We start from the raw sequence: 21780 nt of genomic DNA, 5'->3' as shown, positions 1-21780 counted from the left end.
TAGGGCAGTTAAAGAAAAACCATCATGTGGAGCAAGGTTAGGTGAGTCTGAACTCAAACTTCCCTTGGGTGGGGCTTCCTGCAGCCACTATGGGAGATGGTGGAGGGACGGTGATTCTCAGGCAATAGAGTTATGTTCCCAGGGGAATTATGGCTGTCTGCTGCATCAAACAACTTGCCAGGGAAGTGGGGGGAAGCCGGCAGGGACAGGCCTCACCCAGCTTCCATGCAGGCAGCAAGGCCAGTCTCATTCCTGCTTTGACCCACCTCCCAACTGCACATCTATATCCAGGCAGCTGGTGAGCAGGGCTGAGATCTTGCCCCAGGCTACAAGCCTCCCCAGTGAGAAAGCATGCAGGGCTCAGGTCTTAACCCTCCTTGCCTGCCTGCCCACCTGGTCAGCTATGGCTTCTGTGCTCATATCTGAGCTTCCTGATCACTCCCCCCTGCCAGGTTTCTGCTCAAGAAAATTCATGCTCAGTTGAAATTATTTATTATTGTTATTATTATTATTATTATTATACTTTAAGTTCTAGGGTACATGTGCATAATGTGTAGGTTTGTTACATATGTATACTTGTGCCATGTTGGTGTGCTGCACCCATCAACTCGTCAGCACCCATCAACTCGTCATTTACATCAACTATAACTCCCAATGCAATCCCTCCCCCGTCCCCCCTCCCCATGATAGGCCCCAGTGTGTGATATTCCCCTTCCCGAGTCCAAGTGTATTAGTGAGAACATGCGGTGTTTGGTTTTCTGTTCTTGTGATAGTTTGCTAAGAATGATGGTTTCCAGCTGCATCCATGTCCCTAAAAAGGACACAAACTCATCCTTTTTTATGGCTGCATATTTTTTTACTTTTTTTATTATACTTTAAGTTCTAGGGTACATGTGCATAACGTGCAGGATTGTTACATATGTATACCTGTGTCATGTTGGTGTGCTGCACCCATCAACTCGTCAGCACCCATCAATTCGTCATTTATATCAGGTATAACTCCCAATGCAATCCCTCCCCCCTACCCCTCCCCCCTCCCCATGATAGGCCCCGATGTGTGATGTTCCCCTTCCCGAGTCCAAGTGATCTCATTGTTCAGTTCCCACCTATGAGTGAGAACATGCGGTGTTTGGTTTTCTGTTCTTGTGATAGTTTGCTAAGAATGATAGTTTCCAGCTGCATCCATGTCCCTACAAAGGACGCAAACTCATCCCTTTTTATGACTGCATAATATTCCATGGTGTATATGTGCCACATTTTCTTAATCCAGTCTGTCACAGATGGACATTTTGGTTGATTTAGTCTTGGGAGAGTGTAAGTGTCCAGGAAAGTATCCATTTCTTCTAGATTTTCAAGTTTGTTTGCACAGACGTGTTTATAGTATTCTCTGATGGTAGTTTGTATTTCTGTGCGGTCGGTGGTGATATCCCCTTTTTTATTGCGTCTATTTGATTCTTCTCTCTTTTCTTCTTTATTAGTCTTGCTAGCAGTCTATCAATTTTGTTGATCTTTTCAAAAAACCAACTCCTGGATTCATTGATTTTTGGAGGTTTTTTTGTGTCTCTATCTCCTTCAGTTCTGCTCTGATCTTAGTTATTTCTTGCCTTCTGCTAGCTTTTGAATGTGTTTGCTCTTGCCTCTCTAGTTCTTTTAATTGTGATGTTAGAGTGTCAATTTTAGATCTTTCCAGTTTTCTCTTGTGGGCATTTAGTGCTATAAATTTCCGTCTACACACTGCTTTAAATGTGTCCCAGAGATTCTGGTATGTTGTATCTTTGTTCTCATTGGTTTCAAAGAACATCTTTATTTCTGCCTTCGTTTCACTAGTCATTCAGGAGCAGGTTGTTCAGTTTCCATGTAGTTGAGTAGTTTTCATTGATTTTCTTAGTCCTGAGTTCTAGTTTGATTGCACTGTGGTCTGAGAGACAGTTTGTGATAATTTCTGTTCTTTTCCATTTGCTGAGGAGTGCTTTACTTCCAATTATGTTGACAATTTTGGAATAAGTGCGATGTGGTGCTGAGAAGAATGTATATTCTCTTGCTTTGGGGTGGAGAGTTCTGTAGATATCTATTAGGTCCGCTTGCTGCAGACTTTAGTTCAATTCCTGGATATCCTTGTTAACTTTCTGTCTCGTTGATCTGTCTAATGTTGACAGTGGGGTGTTGAAGTCTCCCATTATTATTGTATGGGAGTCTAAGTCTCTTTGTAAGTCTCTGAGGACTTGCTTTATGAATCTGGGTGCTCCTGTATTGGGTGCATATATATTTAGGATAGTTAGCTCTTCCTGTTGAATTGATCCCTTTACCATTATGTAATGGCCTTCTTTGTCTCTTTTGATCTTTGATGGTTTAAAGTCTGTTTTATCAGAGACTAGGATTGCAACCCCTGCTTTTTTTTGTTCTCCATTTGCTTGGTAGATCTTCCTCCACCCCTTTATTTTGAGCCTATGTGTGTCTCTGCATGTGAGATGGTTTTCCTGAATACAGCAAACTGATGTTTCTTGACTCTTTATCCAATTTTCCAGTCTGTGTCTTTTAATTGGAGCATTTAGTCCATTTACATTTAAGGTTAATATTGATATGTGTGAACTTGGTCCTGTCATTGTAATATTAGCTGGTTATTTTGCTCATTATTTGATGCAGTTTCTTCCTAGCATGGGTGGTCTTTACATTTTGGCATGTTTTTGCAATGGCTGGTACCAGTTGTTCCTTTCCATGTTTTAGTGCTTCCTTCAGGATCTCTTGTAGGGCAGGCCTAGTGGTGACAAAATCTCTAAGCATTTACTTGTCTGTGAAGGATTTTATTTCTCCTTCATTGATGAAACTTAGTTTGGCTTGATATGAAATTCTGGGTTGAAAATTCTTTTCTTTAAGAATGTTTAATATAAGCCCTCACTCTCTTCCGGCTTGTAGAGTTTCTGCCGAGAGATCTGCTGTTAGTCTGATAGGCTTCCCTTTGTGGGTAACCCGACCTTTCTGTCTGGCTGCCCTTAAGATTTTTTCCTTCATTTCAACTTTGGTGAATCTGACAATGATGTGTCTTGGAGTTGCTCTTCTCGAGGAATATCTTTGTGGCATTCTCTGTATTTCCTGAAGTTGAATGTTGGCCTGCCTTACTAGGTTGGAGAAGTTCTCCTGGATGATATCCTGTAGAGTGTTTTCCAACTTGGTTCCATTTTCCCCCTCACTTTCAGGCATACCAATCAGACGTAGATTTGTTCTTTTCACATAATCCCATATTTCTTGGAGGCTTTGTTTGTTTCTTTTTCCTCTTTTTTCTCTAGACTTCTCTTCTCGCTTCATTTCATTCATTTGATCTTCAATCATTGATACTCTTTCTTCCAGTTGATCGAATTGGTTATTGAAGCTTGTGAGTTTGTCACGTATCTCTCGTGTCCTGGTTTTTATCTCTGTCAGTTCGTTTCTGGCCTTCTCTGCATTGATTATTCTAGTTATCCATTCTTCCATTCTTTTTTCAAGATTTTTGGTTTCTTTGCTCTTGCTACGTATTTCCTCCTTTAGCTCTGAGAAGTTTGATGGACTGAAGCCTTCTCCTCTCAACTCGTCAAAGTCATTCTCCATCCAGCTTTGATCCATTGCTGGCGATGAGCTGCTTTCCTTTGCAGGGGGAGATGTGTTCTGTTTTTTGAATTTCCAGCTTTTCTGCCCTGCTTTTTCCCCATCTCTGTGGTTTTATCTGCCTTTGTTCTTTGATGCTGGTGACGTACTGATGGGGTTTTATTTTGGGTCTCCTTTCTGTTTGTTAGTTTTCCTTCTAACAGTCAGGACCCTCAGGTGTAGGTCTGTTGGAGATTGCTTGAGGTCCACTCCAGACGCTGTTTGCCTGGGTATCAGCAGCAGAGGCTGCAGAAGATAGAATATTGCTGAACAGCGAGTGCCGCTGTCTGATTCTTGCTCTGGAAGCTTCCTTTCAGGGGTGTACCCCGCCGTGTGAGGTGTGAGGTGTTGGTCTGCACCTAGTGGGGGATGTCTCGCGGTTAGGCTACTCAGGGGTCAGAGACCCACTTGAGCAGGCAGTCTGTCCGTTCTCAGATCTCAACCTCCATATTGGGAGATCCAATGCTCTCTTCAAAGCTGTCAGACAGCTGTCAGACTCCACCCAGAAGTGGAGTCTACAGAGTCAGGCAGGCCTCCTTGTGCTGTGGTGGCCTTCACCCAGTTGGAGCTTCCTGGAGGGTTTGTTTACCTACTTAAACCTCAGCAATGGCGGGCGCCCCTCCCCCAGCCTGGCTGCTGCCTTGCAGTTAGGTCTCAGACTGCTGTGCTAGTAATGAGGGAGGCTCCGTGGGCGTGGGACCCTCCAGGCCAAGTGTGGGATGTAATCTCCTGGTGTGTCAGTTTGCTAAGACCCTTGGTAAAGCGCAGTATTAGGGTGGGACTTACCTGATTTTCCAGGTGTGTGTCTCAGTTTCCCTTGACTAGGAAAAGGGATTCCCTTCCCCCTTGTGCTTCCCAGGTGAGGCGATGCCTCGCCCTGTTTCAGCTCTTGCTGGTCAGGCTGCACCAGCTGACCAGCACCGATTGTCCGGCACTCCCCAGCGAGATGAACCCGGTACCTCAGTTGAAAATGCAGAAATCACCCGTCTTCTGTGTCGCTCGCACTTGCAGCTGGAGGCTGGAGCTGTTTCTATTCGGCCATCATGCTCCCGACCATCTGTCTTGTAGTCTTATAACCACCTCTGTGGAGAATACCAGAATATCCCACATGAGAAGAGCTATCTAAAAGGCAAAGAGTATGAAAAGAAAGGTAATAGAAAGCCACTTTCATAACTGTCTCAAAAGTACAACCCACACTTCAAAAGTATATAATCTTCAATGGAATACTATTCAGCCATAAGAAAGAATGAAATCATGTCTTTTGCAGCAAGATGGATGGAACTGGAGGCCATTATCTTAAGTGAAACAACTCAGAAACAGAAAGACAAATACCTCATGTTCTCACTCATAAGTGGAAGCTAAATAATGTGTACATATGGAAATAGACTGTGGAATGATAGAAAATAGAGACTGGTATGGGTGAGGGGGTGGGAGATGGGTGGATGATGAGAAACTACTTAATAGGTACTATGTACATTATTCAGGTGATAGATACTCTTGAAAGCCCTAACTACACCACTGTGTAACCTATATCCATGTAACGAAATTTTACTTGTACTCCATGAATTTATACAAAAATTTTTACAAGAAAAAAAGTGTTTAGTCTTTAACACCTGGCTACATTATAGACTACCTGTGTGACTTTGGTTAATCAACTACCTCTGGTAGTTAATCGATTATCCCAATCTTATTACCTATCTTACAAATTTATTGAGAAAATAAAATGAAATAATATACGTGAAAACATGTTGTAAACTCTAAAATGCCGTGCAAATTGTGTCATTATAACCTTTCAGTACTCAAAGTAGCAAAGATAATGACAATTGGCTGAAGTAGTTTTCCCTACATTGTCATAAAGGACATTCCCCCTTTACTTCAAGAATCACATGGCAACTTTTAAGGTATTCAACTTGCAGAAAGTCTTTGTTTCAAGTTTGTCATTATGGCTTTTTTCTGTCACTGTATGGTAAATTAGAATTAACCCATCATAATAATACCAGAGAATACATGTTAATAGGAAAACAAAATAAAAATTTGTGATGGAGCTTTGTGTTTTTGAACTCTTAGAAATGGATAAAAAGATAGTATAAACACTGATTTTTTTTTATTTCAGTTATTTACCTCATACTCTACCATGCCATCTTTGTGTTCTTTACCTGGACCTACTGGAAGTCTATCTTTACACTCCCACAGCAGCCAAACCAGAAGGTAAGAATATTGGTTACTTCTTAAAGGATAAGAACAGAGAAAAGTAGAAATGACAATAAAGCAAGAAGAGACAAAAATCTTAAAGAACTCCTAGTGATAAAGGTGAATTGAGGGTAGGATAGGCTATTGAAGGTGTTTGTGAAATCACCAGCTCTGGATATCTTTAATACTAGGAAGCCAACTGGGTGCTGTGGCTCACACCTGTATTCCCAACATTTTGGGAGGCTGAGGCAGGAGAATCACTTGAAGCCAGGAGTTTGAGACCTCAGCAAAAAAGTGAGACCCTGTCAATACACAGAATTTTTTAATTAGCTGGGCATGGTGGAGCACACCTGTGTTCCCAGCTACTCAGGAGGCTGAGGCAGAGGATTACTTAAACCCAGGAGTTTGAGGCTGCAGTGACCTGTGATGGTGCCACTAGACTCCAGTCTGAGTGAGAGTAAGACCCTGTCTCAAATTTTTAAAAGAGTAGGAAACCACTACCTGCATTGGTGAGATAATTAGAAAACAAGAACCCACTTGGACTCCGAGGCCTCATCTAATTCAATTCTATGAAACTACTATTTTAGTGATTGTTTTATTTATTTAGTGCTGTTATTTCATTCCAGTGAGACTCTGAAATACAACTGAGAAAAAGCACAATAGTTAAATCAATCATTTTCAGACTGTGTTACCTTGAATACAAGTGTTTCATGCAATATTTGTAAGTGTTCATGAAATAATTTGTGATTATGTTAGGTATTTGTAATGTGTAACTACTCTAAATTAGGGTAGGTTCCAAAGTAGAAAAAGAAAAATAGGGGTAACTTTCCAGCCTCTGAACATTAGGAAAAATACTGTCTCCTTAATGAAAACAAAACGGTGCACAAGAAAACTAAAGTTAACTACAGAGAAAGGCTATAATGTAGGAATTGAGGAATGTAAGAGATATGAGATATGAAGAAAATAAAGAGGAAAATGATAGAAGTTATTCATAATAAGTAACCGCTTGAAACATAAATGGATTAAACTATTCAATTAAAAGGTTGAGATTGACAGAATGGATAAAAAATTGTGATTTACCTTTATACTGTTTACAAAATCTAACTTTAGAACCAGAGACATAAATAGGTTGAAAATGTAAAGCTAGAAAAAGATATTCCTAGTAAATAGTAATCAAAACAGAGCAAGGGTGGTTATATTAATATCACACAACAAACACTTTTTTAGTAAAAAAAAGGTTGCAAGAGACAAAGAAAGACATTATATATTTACAAAAGAGTCAATTTATCAAGAATATGTGACAGTTATAAAATACATGCATGTAATAAGAGAGCCCCAAATTATAAGATGAAAAAACCAACAGAAGTAAAGAAAAAAAATACACAATAACAGTTACATAGTAATAGTTGGAGACTTCAGTACTCCACTTGCATTAATGGATAGAATAACTAAACAGAAGGCCAATAAGGAAATGGAGAATTTGAACAACACCACACGAGCTACGTATAACAGACCTGTATAGATCACTCCACTCCAAAAGAGCAAAATGTGCTTTCTTCCTAAGTGTACATGAAACATTTTCCAGTATAGACTATGTTAGGCCATAATACAAGACTCAATAAATATAAAAGACTGAAATCATACAAAATATCTTCTCTGACTGTGATGGAATGAAACCAGAAATCAATAACACAAAGAAAACTACAGTTTCATAAATATGTGGAAATTAAACACATGCTTAACAAATGAATCAAATAATAAAGCATAAGGGAAATTAGAAAATATTTTGAGATGAATGAAAACAAGAAAAAAACTTACCAGAAATTAGGGGATGCAATAAAGCAGTGCTCAGAGAAAAATTTATGGCTGTAAACACCTACATTTAAAAAGGATAAAAATTTCAAAATAGTCTGACTTTACAACTTAAAAAAAATAAATAAATAGCAATCTAAAACCAAAGTAATCAGAAGGAAATAATAAAGATTAGAACAGAAGTAAATAAAATAAGGAGTAGAAAATAATATAGAGACCCAACAAAACCAGAAGTGAGACTCTAAAAAGGTTAAAAAAATTGTCAAACCTTTATTTAGCTAGACTGAAAAGGAAAGGAGGGAAGAGAAGGGAAAAGTGGAGAGAAGGGAAGGAAGGGGAGGAAGAGGAGGAGAGGAGAAGGGAGGGAAGGGAGGAGAAAGAAAGATAAAAAGAGTACAGGCACAAATTACTTATATTAGAAAGGAAGGGAGGGAGGGAAGAAAGGAAAGAAGGAACAAAAGAAGGGAAGGAGGGAGGAAAAAAAGAAGACATAAGTTACTAATATCAAAAGTGAAAGTGGAGATGTTACTACCAACTTTAAATAAATTGAATTATAAGAAAATAATATGAAGAATTGTGTGCCCCAAAATTTGATAACCTAGATGAAATGGAAAAACTTTTAGAAAGACACAAACTGCCAAAACTGACTCAAGAAGAAATAAAAAATCTGAATAGACTTTTAACAAGTAAAGATATAGAATTAATAATCAAAAACCTGCCACCAAAGAAAACACAAGGACCAGAAGGCTTCACAGATGAATTCTATCAAATATTTAAGTAATAATTAACATCAATCCTTCCCAAATTTCTTAAAAAAAAATAAGAAACGCTTCTTCTGGCCAGTGCAAGTAGGCAAGAAAATCAAATACAAGGCATTGAAATTGAATAGGAAGAAGTAAAATTATCTCTGTTTGTAGGTGTGATCTTACATATAGAAAACTGTAAATATTCTACATGTAAAAAACTATTATAAATAATAAATGAATTTCTCAAAGTTGCAGGATACAAAATCACCACATCACGCAAAACCAATTATGTTTTGATATGCTAGCAATGAACAATCTGAAAGGAAACTAAAAAATCAATTTCATTTATAACAGCACCAAAAATAATAAAATACTTAGGAATAAACATAATCAAAAAGGTGAAAGACTTCTAAAACGAAAACTAAAAAATGTCACTGAAGGAAATTAGACATGAATAAAGGGAAAGGCATCCTGTATTCATGAATTGGAAGAGTTAATATTGTTAAAATGTAAACACTACCCAAATCATTCTATAAATGTAATGCAATTTATATCAAAATCCCAAAGATTTTTTGGCAGAAATAAAATAATCATTTTCTAAAATTTATATAGAATATCAAGAGATCCCACATACCCAAAACAGTCTTGAAAAAGAACAAAGTTGTAGCTTCACACTTACTTATTTCAGAATTTACTACAAAGCTACAGTAACAAAACTATGTGGTACTGGCATAAGGCCAGATATGTAGACCAGTGAAATACGATAAAGAGCCCAACAACAAACACTCGCATATTTGGTCAGAAATCTTCAACAACCATGCTAAAAGCATTCTAATGGAGAATGCACAGTCTTCAACAAGTGATGTTGGGATAACTGGATGTCCATATCCAAAAGAATTATGTAGAACCCTTACCTCACACCATATACAAAAATTAACTCAAAATAGATCCAAGATCTAAACTTAAGAGCTAGGATTATAAAACTTAGAAAAAAAACACACAGAGGAATATTTTTATAATATTGCTTTGGCAATTTCTTGGATATGGCACCAACACTGTAAAAAAGTAAACATACATAAATTGGACTACATCATAATTAAACATTTTCATATGTCAAAGGATACATTTAAAAGAGTGAAAAGGCAGCCTACAGAATAGCAGAAAATATGTCATATTTTAGGTTAAGAGTTAATATACAGAATATTTAAAAACCACAACCAAACAAAAAACTCATTTTTTAAAATAATTTCAACTTTTATTTTAGTTTCAAGGGTTATATGTGCAGATCAGTTTTAAAATGGGTAAAGAACTTGACAGTTCTCCAAAGAAGATATCTCAATGATCAGGAATATTTTAGTCAGGGTTCTCTAGATGGACAGAACTAATAGTATATATATTATATATATAATACATATATAATATACATATATAAAGGGGATTATATATACACACACATATATGGGAGTATATAAAAGTATAAGTTTAATAGAAGTACATATATAAAGGGGAGTTTATTAAGTATTAATTCACACAATCACAAGATCCCACAATAAGCCATCAGCAAGCTGAGGGGCAAGGAAAGCCAGTCTGAGTCCCAAAACTGAAGAACTTGGAGTCCAATATTCTAGGGTATGAAAGTCCAGCACAGGAGAAAGATGTAGGCTTGGAGGCTAGGCCAGTCTAGTCTTCACATTTTTCTGCCTGCTTTATGTTTACTGGCAGCTGATTTGATAGTGCCCACCCAGATTAAGGGTGGGTCTTCCTTCCCAAGCCTGCTGACTCAAATGTTAATCTCCTATGGCAGCACCCTTACAGGCACACCCAGGATCAATCCTTTGCATCCTTCAATCCAATCAAGTTGACACTCAGTATTAACCATCACAAGTCCACCCCTTGTCAAGTTGAAACCATACACATCTCCTGAGATCATACATAATCTTCAAATAAAGACAATAATAAGGTCATAATTATGCCTGACATGATACAACTATCCTTCATACAACCAAAAATGCACCAATACCCAAACCAAATGCTATTACATAAAGCTAACAGTACTTAAATGCTGATATGAAGTCAATAAATCTTATGTCACATGATAAAGGAAAAAGGAAATAGAAGGAAGATATTTTCTTAGTACAAGTGTATACATGCGCAAATATGTTATTAAGAAAAGAAGGAGGAAATATGACAATTATAGTTCTTGTTTCTGCAACTGGTCATGTGGTTGTAGCTGGTATTGATGACCACCTTCTTCTACTCCTGTATTACATGCACACTCTTTCTTAACTCCGTTGTGGAGTAGTAAACTGATTTCATCTTGATAGTCTGGGTCAGTCACCCCAGGGAACACTATAGCTCCATTCTTAGCTTGTTGACTTAAAGGTAGGAGAAGCCCAAAGTGTCCAGGCAATCTTAACTTCCAGTTTAATGGAGTCATTGTTGTGTCTCCTGGTGGCAGTGTTCCTCCATCTGGAACAAAGACCTCTAGGCAAGCGGAACGTAATGTTGTGGGAACAGGAAGCAAAAATTTTGCTAGTGGATCACTAGGGGGTGATAGTGAGTGGTGCCACTTCCACTTCCACCACTTGATTTCTGGACACATGAATCCTGCCTATGCAAGAAAGAGTAGCATATATTGGACGCTGATTCAAAGCATACATGGCCTTCTGGAGAACTGTGCCCCAGCTCTGCAAAGTATTGTCACCTAGTCGACTTTGTAATTGTGATTTCAAAAGGCCATTCCACTGTTCTATCAATCCGACTGCTTCAGAATGATAGGGAACACGGGAATTCCATGAGCATGAGCCCACTGCCTCTTTAGCCATAAAGTGAGTGTGTTGGTCAGAGGCAGTGCTGTGTGGATTACCATGATGGTGGATAAGGAATTCCATGAGTCCATGGATTATAGTATTGACAGAAGCATTGTGTGCAGGATAGGCAAACCTATATTCAGAGTAAGTATCTATTCCAGTGAGGAAAAACCTCTGCCTGTTCCTGATAAATGAAGTCCAATATAATCAACCTGCCACCAGGTAGCTGGCTGATTACCCCGAGGAATGGTGCCAGTTTGAATGCTGAGTATTAGTCTCTGCTGCTGGCAAAATCGGGCACTCAGCAGTGGCCATAGCCAAGTCGACCTTGGTGAGTGGAGGTCCGTGTCACTGAGCCCATGCATAGCTTCCATCCTTGCCACCACAGCCACTTTTTTCATGGGCCCATTGGGTGATGACACAGGTGACTGGGGAAAGAGGCTGAGTGATGTCCACAGAACAGGTCGTCCTATCCACTTGATTATTAAAATCCTCCTCTGCTGAAGTCACCTGTTGGTGACCACTCACATGGGATACAAATATCTTCACAGTTTATGACTCAGAGAGGTCCATCCACATACCTTTTCCTCAAATTTCTTTGTCACCAATTTTCCAATCATGCTTCTTCCAAATCCCTGACCATCCAGCCAAACCATTGCCTAGAGCCCATGAATCAGTATATAATTGCACATCTGGCCATTTCTTCCTCCATGCAAAGTACACAACCAGCTGTGCTGCTCAAAGTTCTGCCCCTTGGGAAGATTTCTTCCAGGATGTCCTAGGAAGGGGCTGTAGTGCTGCAGCTGTCCACTTTTGGGTGGTGCCTGCGTTTCATATAGAACCATCTTTGAAACAGGCCCTAGTAATCTCTTCCTCTGTCAACTGATCATAGTGAACCCCCCATGAGGCCATCAGTGCAGGCTAGGGGAGAGAAGGCAAGATGGCAGGAGTGGAGACCATGGGCATTTGAGCTACCTTCTCATGTAACTTGTGCCTTCAGGACCTGCTCAAGCATGATCACGTATTACACCACTTCGTTTGATGATAGAATACTGATGTGCACAACCCATTTTATGGCTAGATGGGTCACAGAGTGCCCAGTTCATGATAGACAGTTCAGGTCACATGGTGACTTTATCACCCATAGTCAATCATTCAGTTTCCACCAAGGCCCAGTAACAGGCCAAGAGCTGTCTCTCAAAAGGAGAGTAGTTATCTGCAGAAGATGGCAGAGCCTTGCTCCAAGATCCTAGAGGCCTCTGCTGTGATTCACCTGTGGGAGCCAGCTAAAGGTTCCAAACAGCATCCCTGTCTGCCACTGACACTTCAAGCACCATTGGATCTGCTGGGTCATATAACCCAAGTGGCAGAACAGCTTGCACAGCAGCCTGGACCTGTTGCAGAGCCTTTTCCTGTTCTGGACCCAACTCAAAACTGGCAGCCTTTTGGGTCACTCGATAAATGGGCCAGAGAAACACGCTCAAATGAGGAATGTGTTGCATCCAAAATCCAAATAGGCCCACTAGGCATTGTGCTGATTTCTCGGTTGTAGGAGGGGCCAAATGCAGCAACTTATCCTTCACCTCAGAAGGAATATTTTGACGGCCTCACACCACTGGACCTGTAGAAATTTTACTGAGGTAGAAGGTCCCTGAATTTTAGTCGGATTTATTTCCCATCCTCTGGCATGCAAATGTCTCAGCAATGAGTCCAGTGTATTTGCTACTTCTTGCGCACTGGATCCAATCAGCATAATGTCATCAATGTAATGGACCAGTGTGATATCTTGCAGAAGCGAAAAACGATCAAGGTCTCTCTGAATAAGATAATGACACAAAGACAGTTGATATACTCCTAAGGTAGGAAAATAAAGGTATGTTACTGACCTTGCCAGCTGAAGGCAAATTGCTTCTGGTGGGCCTTATGGACAGGAATGGAGTAAAAGGCATTTACCAAGTCATACCAGGTACCAGGAGATGGGTTAATTTGCTCAAGCAATGAAACCACATCTGTTACAGCAGCTGCAATTGGAGTCACTACTTGGTGAAGCTTACGATAATCCACTGTAATTCTCCAAAATCCACCTGTCTTCTGTGCAGGCCAAATTGGAGAGTTGAACGAGGATGTAGTGGGAATCACCACCACTGCATCTTTCAAGTCCTTGATGGTGACACTAATCACAGTCCCTCCAGGGATGCAATATTGTTTTTGATTTACTATTTTTCTAGGTAGGGGCAGCTCTAATGGCTTCCATTTGGCCTTTCCCACCATAATAACCCTCACTCTACCAGTCAGGGAGCCATTGTGGGGTTCTGCCAGCTGCTAAGTATGTCTATGTCAATTATGCATTCTGACACTGGGGAAATGACCACAAGATGAGTCCAGGGACCCACTGGACACTGGACACTGTAAATCGGACCTGAGCTAAAACTCTATTAATTACCTGACCTCTATAAGCCCCTACTTTACCTGGAGGACTATAATGACATTTTTGCTTGCCTGGAATCATCAGCTCAGAGTCAGTGTCCAGTAGTCCCCAAAATGTGTGATCATTTCCCTTTCCCCAATGCAGCTACCCTGGTAAAAGGCCGCATGTTTCTTTGGGGAAGGATGGGAGAAAGATTATGTGTTCCTTGGTTCTCCACATATGGTCAAAGGTATTATGTATAGAGTCACTAAACTCCTCGCCTCTCACAAGCCGTGAAACTTCAGGAGTTTGTTAAGTATTAACTCACACAATCGCAAGGGCCCACAATAGGCCATCTGCAAGCTGAGGAGCAAGGAAAGCCAGTCCGAGTCCCAAAACTGAAGAACTTGGAGTCCGATGTTCTAGGGCAGGAAGGGTCCAGCATGGTAGAAAGATGTAGCCTTGGAGGCTAGGCAGTCTAATCTTTTCACGTTTTTCTGCCTGCTTTATATTCGCTGGTAGCTGATTAGATGGTGCCCACTCAGATTAAGGGTGGGTCTGCCTTCCCCATCCCACTGAGTGAAATGTTAATCTCCTTTGGCAGCACCCTTGCAGACACACCCAGGATCCTTTGCATCCTTCAGTCCAATCAAGTTGACACTCAGTATTAACCATTCCAGGGAAGCACATGAAATGATGCTGAATATCATTAATCATTAGATTAATGCAAATCAAAACAATGAGATACCACCTCACACCCTTTATTAAAACCTTTATTAAAAGGCTTACTATAAAAAAAAAAACTGAAAAACAGCAAGTGTTGGTGAAGATGTAAAGAAATTGGAACATTTGAGGGCTGTTGGTGGGAATGGTAAAATGGTGTAACTGCTATGGAAAACAGTATAATGGTTCCTCAAATAGTTAAAAATAGCACCACCACAGGGTCTAGCAATTCCACTTTTGGGTTTATACCCAAAAGAGTTGACAGCAAGGTCTCAAAGAGATGGCTGTATACCTATGTTTATAGGTCTTTGCTAGGACTGGGAGGAGAGGGAAATGTGGAGTTGTTTAATGAGTATAGAATTTCAGTTTGGGAAGATGAATAAAGTTCTGGAGATGGATGGTAGTGATGGTTGAACAATAATGTGAATGTACTTAATGCTACTGAACTATATACTTTAAAATGATTAAATTTTTTGTTATGCATATGTATCACGTTATTTTTAAAAGGACCAAATACTTAAATGTAAGACCTAAACTTACAAAACTCTTTGAATAAAACTTAGGGGAAACTCTTTATTATCTTTATTATCTTGGATTTGGCAATGAATTATTTGATATGACGCCAAAAGCACAAGCAATATAAGAAAAAATGGATAAATTTGACTTCATCAAAGTTAAAAAAGTCCTTTTGTACATCAAACAACACTATCAAGGCAGGTGGATCACCTTAGGTCGGGAGTTCAAGACCAGCCTGACCAACATGGAGAAACCCCGTCTCTACTAAAAATACAAAATTAGCCAGGCATCATGGCCTATGCCTGTAATCCCAGCTACTTGGAAGGCTGAGGCAGGAAAATCACTTGAACCTGGGAGGCAAAGGTTGCAGTGAGCCGAGATTGTACCATTGCACTCCAGCCTGGGCAACAAGAGTGAAACTTCATCTCAAAAAAAAAAAAAAAAAAAAAAGAGAAAAACAAAACAAAACAACAAAAAAAAAAGAAGCAGTCTGGCCACAATCTGCCAAAGCAGCTGTCCTGCATTGCGTTGTATATATTTAACGTAAATAGATAAGTCCAAAATTTTCCAAACTGACCCTTCCTCATCGGGACAATTTTCACTCTCTAAAACCGGCAGGCTGAAATGGCTGAGTTCACTGAACTGCAGAGATGGTGGCTCCTCCACCTCCCAGGAGCTCTGTCCCAGGGAGAAATCAGAGCTCTCTCTGTATAACCTTGGCTGGAGTGGCTGAAGTCCCCACAGAGAGGCTTCACCCAGTGAGGAGGAATGGATTGGGGTCCTGCTTAAAGAAGCAGCCTGTCCACAACCTGGCAAAGTAGGTATGCTTCATTGTGGGGGGTCCTTACTCCTCCAGACCATTTGCACTCTCCAAAGCTGGCAGGTTGGAATGGCTGAGCTGACTGAACCACAGAGATGGCAGCCACCCCTCCCCTCAGGAACTTTATCCCATCTCAGGCAGACTTCAGCCTGTTGCAGTTGGCTGGCTAGAATTACAAGCCAGTATGTCTTAGATTGTATAGTGCCATGGAAGTGGGGCCTTCAGAACGACACTGCTTGACTGCCTGGATTTAGCCCTTTTCTTAGGTATATGTACAAATGGATCTCCCACCTTGCTGCGGATACTGGGGCTGGAGTATGTAAAACTCCCGGGTCTCCGTGTGTGGCTGAGCAGCTGCTCTGCCATGACTCCACACAGCTTTGAGTATCGGACCCAAGGCCCTGGTGGCATGGGATCACCAGAGGATCTCCTTATCGGCGGGTTGCAGTGATCTGCGGGAGAAGCATGATTTCCTGAGCAGGGTGGCACAATCATTCACCAATTCCCTTGTCTTGGGGTGGGGCTTTTTTTTTTTTTTTTTTTTTTTGGCTCTATACCACTCCTGGGAGGACTGTTTCTCCACCCTGCTTTTCTTCATTCTCTATGAGTCTAGTTGTTTGCCTAATCAGTCCCAATGCACAAACCTGTATATTTTAGTTGAAGGTGCTGAACTCACTCACCACTTTCATTCCTCTCCGCGAGTGCCACGGACTGCTGCTTCTAATCAGCCATCTAGGCCCTTCCCATACTACCTACTGACCTTTGAATGGGAAAAATAGTTGTGTGAATTTGTTCAGTTCATTGGAGAATCTTTAGCACCCTAGGCTAAGGATTAATTGCCTATAATGCACCACATTCATTGTAATAGCCAAAAATGCCCCTACATATTTCCACATACCCCACACAAGGTACTTAATTCTCACTCTACCTGAGAATGACAGTACCATAAAAATGCACCACTAGGTGTGGTTCTGAAAACAGTGTTTGATTTTATATGTTTCCAATTTTTTAAGTTAGATATATTTAAGTTATCTCAAATATTTTATTATTTGTTCTGCTATTTTATAGAAGTATAACATACAGACTCTACTCCCAGAATTAAGTTTTAAAGAGAATAATTTGATGAATGTGTCCCCATATATTATACCTATGTAATCACTATCCAGGTTAAAATCTTAAACATTTCTGGTACCTCATAAATCTTTATGCCTCTTTTCAAATCAGCCTCCTCTCGGAGGTAACTACTACTCTAACTTCTATCACCATAGATTGGTTTTGCCTGTTTTTGAAGTCCATAAAAAAGGAATCATAGTTGGTGCTATTCTATGTATACCTTTCACTGAACAGTGTTTTTCAAATTTATCCATATTGATGCAGTTTTCAGTAGATTCCTTTGATTGCTGTTAGTTATTCCCTTTTATCACACTTGATTTAACCATTCAGCCATTGAAGTATGCTTGTTTCCATTTTTGTGTGTTATGAATAAAGCTCCAGTGAACATTCTTCTACATGTCTTTTGGCCTATAAATGTAGTTGTTCCTCAGTATCCACAGGGGATTGGTTTCAGGACCTCCCATAGATACAAAAATTGCAGATGCTCAGATTCCTTATATAAAATGGCATAGTATTTGCATATAACCCATTCACAGCCTCCTACATAACTTTAAATCATCTCTAGATTACTTATACCTGAATGGTATTGCCTAGGTTTTCTTCTAGTGTTTTTATAGTTTTCAGTCTAACGTTTAAGTCTCTAATCCATCTTGAATTAATTTTTGTATAAGGTGTAAAGAAGGGATCCAGTTTCAGCTTTCTACATATGGCTAGCCAGTTTTCCCAGCACCATTTATTAAATAGGAAATACTTTTCCCATTTCTTGTTTTTGTCAGGTTTGTCAAAGATCAGATGGTTACAGATGTGTGGGGTTATTTCGGAGGCCGCTGTTCTGTTCCATTGGTCTATATCTCTGTTTTGGTACCAGTACCATGCTGTTTTGGTTACTGTAGCCTTGTAGTACAGTTTGAAGTCAGGTAGCGTGATGCCTCCAGCTTTGTTCTTCTGGCTTAGGATTGTCTTGGCAATGTGGGCTCTTTTTTGGTTCCCTATGAACTTTAAAGTAGCTTTTTCCAATTCTGTGAAAGTCATTGGTAGCTTGTTGGGGGTGGCATTGAATCTGTAAATTACTTGGGCAGTATGGCCATTTTCATGATATTGATTCTTCCTATCCCTGAGCATGGAATGTTCTTCCATTGGTTTGTGTCCTATTTTATTTTGTTGAGCAGTGATTTGCAGTTCTCCTTGAAGAGGTCCTTCACATCCCATGTAAGATGTATTCCTAGGTATTTTTTTATTTTTATTTTTGTATTATTAAACTTTAAGTTCTACAGTACATCTGCACAACATGCAGGTTTGTTATATATATATACATGTACCTTGTTGGTGTGCTGCACCCATTAACTCATCCCAAATTAAAACCACAAAGAGATACCATCTCACACCAGTTAGAATGGCAATCATAAAAAGTCAGGAAACAACAGGTACTGGAGAGGATGTGGAGAAACAGGAATACTTTTACACTGTTGGTGGGACTGTAAACTAGTTCAACCATTGTGGAGGACAGTGTGGCGATTCCTTAAGGATCTAGAACTAGAAATACCATTTGGCCCAGCCATCCCATTACTGGGCATATACCTAAAGGATTATAAATCATGCTACTGTAAGGACATATGCACATGTATGTTTATTGCAGCACCATTCACAATAGCAAAGACTTGGAACAAACCCAAATGTCCATCAATGGTAGACTAGATTAAGATTTCTAGGTATTTTATTCTCTTTATAGCAATTGTGAATGGGAGTTCACTCATGATTTGGCTCTCTGTCTTTTATTGGTGTATAAGAATGCTTGTGATTTGCACATTGATTTTGTATCCTGAGACTTTGTTGAAGTTCCTTATCAACTTAAATGGAGATTTTGGGCTGAGTCGATGCGGTTTTCTAAATATACAATCATGTCATCTGCAAACAGGGACAATTTGACTTCCTCTTTTCCTAATTGAATGCCCTTTATTTCTTTCTCTTGCCTGATTGCCCTAGCCTGAACTTCCAATACGATGTTGAATAGGATTGGTGAAAGAGGGCATCCCTGTCTTTTGCCAGTTTTCAAAGGGATTGCTTCTAGTTTTTGCCCATTGAGTATGATACTGACTGTGGGTTTGTCATAAATAGCTCTTATTATTTTGAGATATGTTCCATCAATACCTAGTTTATTAAGTGTTTTTAGCATGAAGGACTGTTGAATTTTGTTGAAGGTCTTTTCTGCATCTATTGAGATAATCATGTAGTTTTTGTCTTTGGTTCTGTTTATATGATGGATTACATTTATTCATTTGCATTTGTTGAACCAGCCCTGCATCCCAGGAATGTAGCCAACTTGATCTTGGTGCATAAGCTTTTTGATGTGCTGCTGGATTCAGTTTGCCAGTATTTTATTGAGGATTTTCACATCGATGTTCATCAGGGATGTTGGTCTAAAATTCTCTTTTTTTGTTGTGTCACTGCCAGCCTTTGGTATCACGATTATGCTGGCCTCATAGAATGAGTTAGGGAGGATTCCCTCTTTTTCTATTGATTGGAATAGTTTCAGAAGGAATGCTATCAGCTCCCCTTTGTACCTCTGGTAGAATTTGGGTATGAATCTGTCTGGTCCTGGACTTTTTTTGGTTGATAGGCTATTAATTATTGCCTCGATTTCAGAGCCTGTTATTGGTCTATTCAGAGATTCAGCTTCTTCCTGGTTTGGTCTTGGGAGGATGTATATGTCCAGGAATTTATCCATTTCTTCTAGATTTTCTAGTTTATTTTTGTAGAGGTGTTTGTATTATATCCTGATGGTAGTTTGTGTTTCTGTGGGATCGGTGGTGATATCCCCTTTATCATTTTTTATTGTGTCTGTTTTCTTCTTTATTAGTCTTGCTAGCATTCTAGCAGTTTATCACTTTTGTTGATCTTTTCAAAAAAAAACCAGCTCCTGGATTCATTGATTTTTTGGAAGGGTATTTTGTGTCTCTGTCTCCTTCAGTTCTGCTCTTATCTTAGTTATTTCTCGACTTCTGCTAGCTTTTGAATTTGTTTGCTCTTGTTCCTCTAGTTCTTTCAATTGTGATGTCAGGGTGTCGATTTTAGATCTTTCCTTCTTTCTCTTTTGGGCATTTAAGTGCTCTAAATTTCCCTATACACAGTGCTTTAAATGTGTCCCAGAGATTCTGGTACGTTGTGTCTTTGTTCTCATTGGTTTCAAATAACATCTTTATTTCTGCCTTCATTTCGTTATTTACCCAGTAGTCATTCAGGAGCAGGTTGTTTAGTCATTCAGGAGCAGGTTATTTAGTTTCCATGCAGTTGTGTGGTTTTGAGTGAGTTTCTTAATCCTGAGTTCTAATATGATTTCACTGTGGTCAGAGAGAGAGTTTGTTATGATTTCTGTTCTTTTACGTTTGAGGAGTGCTTTACTTCCAACTATGTGGTCAATTTTGGAATAAGTGCAATGTGCTGCTGAGAAGAATGTATATTCTGTTGATTTGGGGTGGAGAGTTCTATAGATGTCTATTAGGTCTGCTAGGTGCAGAGCTCAGTTCAAGTTCTGGATATCCTTGTTAACCTTCTGTCTCATTGATCTGTCTAATGTTGACAGTGGGGTGTTAAAGTCTCCCATTATTATTGTGTGGAGTCTTAGTCTCTTTTTAGGTCTCTCAGGACTTGCTTTATGAATCTGGGTGCTCCTGTATTGGGTGTATATATATATTTAGGATAGTTAGCTCTTTTTGTTGAATTGATCCCTTTACCATTATGTAATGGCCTTCTTTGTCTCTTTTGATCTTTGTTGGTTAAAAAAAAAAACAGATAAAGTCTGTTTTATCAGAGACTAGGATTGCAACCCCTCCTTTTTTTTTTTTTTCTTCCTCCATCCCTTTATTTTGAGCCTATATGTGTCTCTGCATGTGAGATGGGTCTCCTGAATACAGCACACTGATGGGTCTTGACTTTTTATCCAGTTTGCCAGTCTTTGTCTTTTAATTGTGGCATTTAGCCCATTTATATTTAAGGTTAATATTGTTATGTGTGAATTTGATGCTGTCATTATGATGTTACTTGGTTATTTTGCCTATTAGTTGATGGAGTTTATAATTTGGCATGTTTTTGCAGTGGCTGGTACCAGTTGTTCCTTCCCATGTTTAGTGCTTCCTTCAGGAGCTCTTGTAAGGCAGGCCTAGTGGTGACAAAATCTCCAGCAGTAACGTCAAATATTTTTAAACAATTCAAAAATTAGACTTCTAAAGGAGATTTTTATTTACCTATTATTGTCCAGTACTTCTGCACCAATATTATGAAGTAGGTATTATTTCTTCTATTTTACAGACAAAGAAACAGATTGAGAATGTCTGATTTTGCAAAGTGGTTTTCTATTAAGTGATAGACATGAGACTTAAACCCAGAAATTCTGACCCCATATCCTTTTTTTCAACTCAGTCTACCCTTTGGCACAGGTAGAATAAATGCTTTCAGGTTCATATTACTTTTGAAGACCATTGGTATATATTTTGCAAGATTAGCAAAATATGGCACTATTGCAGCAACAAGCTCCATACCGGACTAAAAAAGTATTCAATAGTGAGAATATCTAAATTTCCACCTATTTACATGATTAGAATATGCAGACAATGTTACAAGCAGTCTCATCCAGCTTCTCCAAGGGTGTTATCAGTGTCATCTATGAAAACTCTTGCAACTTGATAAGCATGGTTAATTATCAACAGGGCCCTGGCAAAAATATGTTACACATCTGTATGCAGCATCATATTATGAATCAATGGAAAGGGACAAGTATTGAAATCAGATGAATTGAGTTTGAAATCCAACATTGCCACTTGTTAGTTGATTGAGTGCAACTTTAGGCAAGTTACTTAATCTCTCTGTTTTATTTTCTTTATAAAACAATACACATATCTCATGCTTTTGATGATTGAGATAAAAGCCAGATTATTGAAATAATTATCCAGAGAACATTTTAAGACAAAGTGGTACCTGAGCTTCAAGGGTAGGTAACAAATAATTTTATTAAAGTAGTTATTGTTGTTG

At 39.3% G+C, this 21780-nt stretch overlaps 1 protein-coding gene across 3 annotated transcripts in view; it reads left to right on the top strand.

Moving 5' to 3' along the window:
- ZDHHC15 (zinc finger DHHC-type containing 15) overlaps positions 1-21780 on the top strand; it is a 103468-nt gene that overhangs the window by 39488 nt on the left and 42200 nt on the right. For all 3 annotated transcript variants that reach the window (XM_030934133.1, XM_030934135.1, XM_030934134.1), the window contains one exon: positions 5732-5826. In XM_030934133.1, coding sequence (XP_030789993.1) covers positions 5732-5826 — 95 coding nt within the window. The remainder of the gene's footprint in view (positions 1-5731; positions 5827-21780) is intronic.

Source organism: Rhinopithecus roxellana, chromosome 7 (assembly GCF_007565055.1).
Source record: "Rhinopithecus roxellana isolate Shanxi Qingling chromosome 7, ASM756505v1, whole genome shotgun sequence".
In the NCBI taxonomy this organism is placed as follows: Eukaryota; Metazoa; Chordata; class Mammalia; order Primates; family Cercopithecidae; genus Rhinopithecus; species Rhinopithecus roxellana.
Note: the sequence above shows the minus strand (reverse complement) of the source record. Positions and strands in the feature narration are given on the sequence as shown.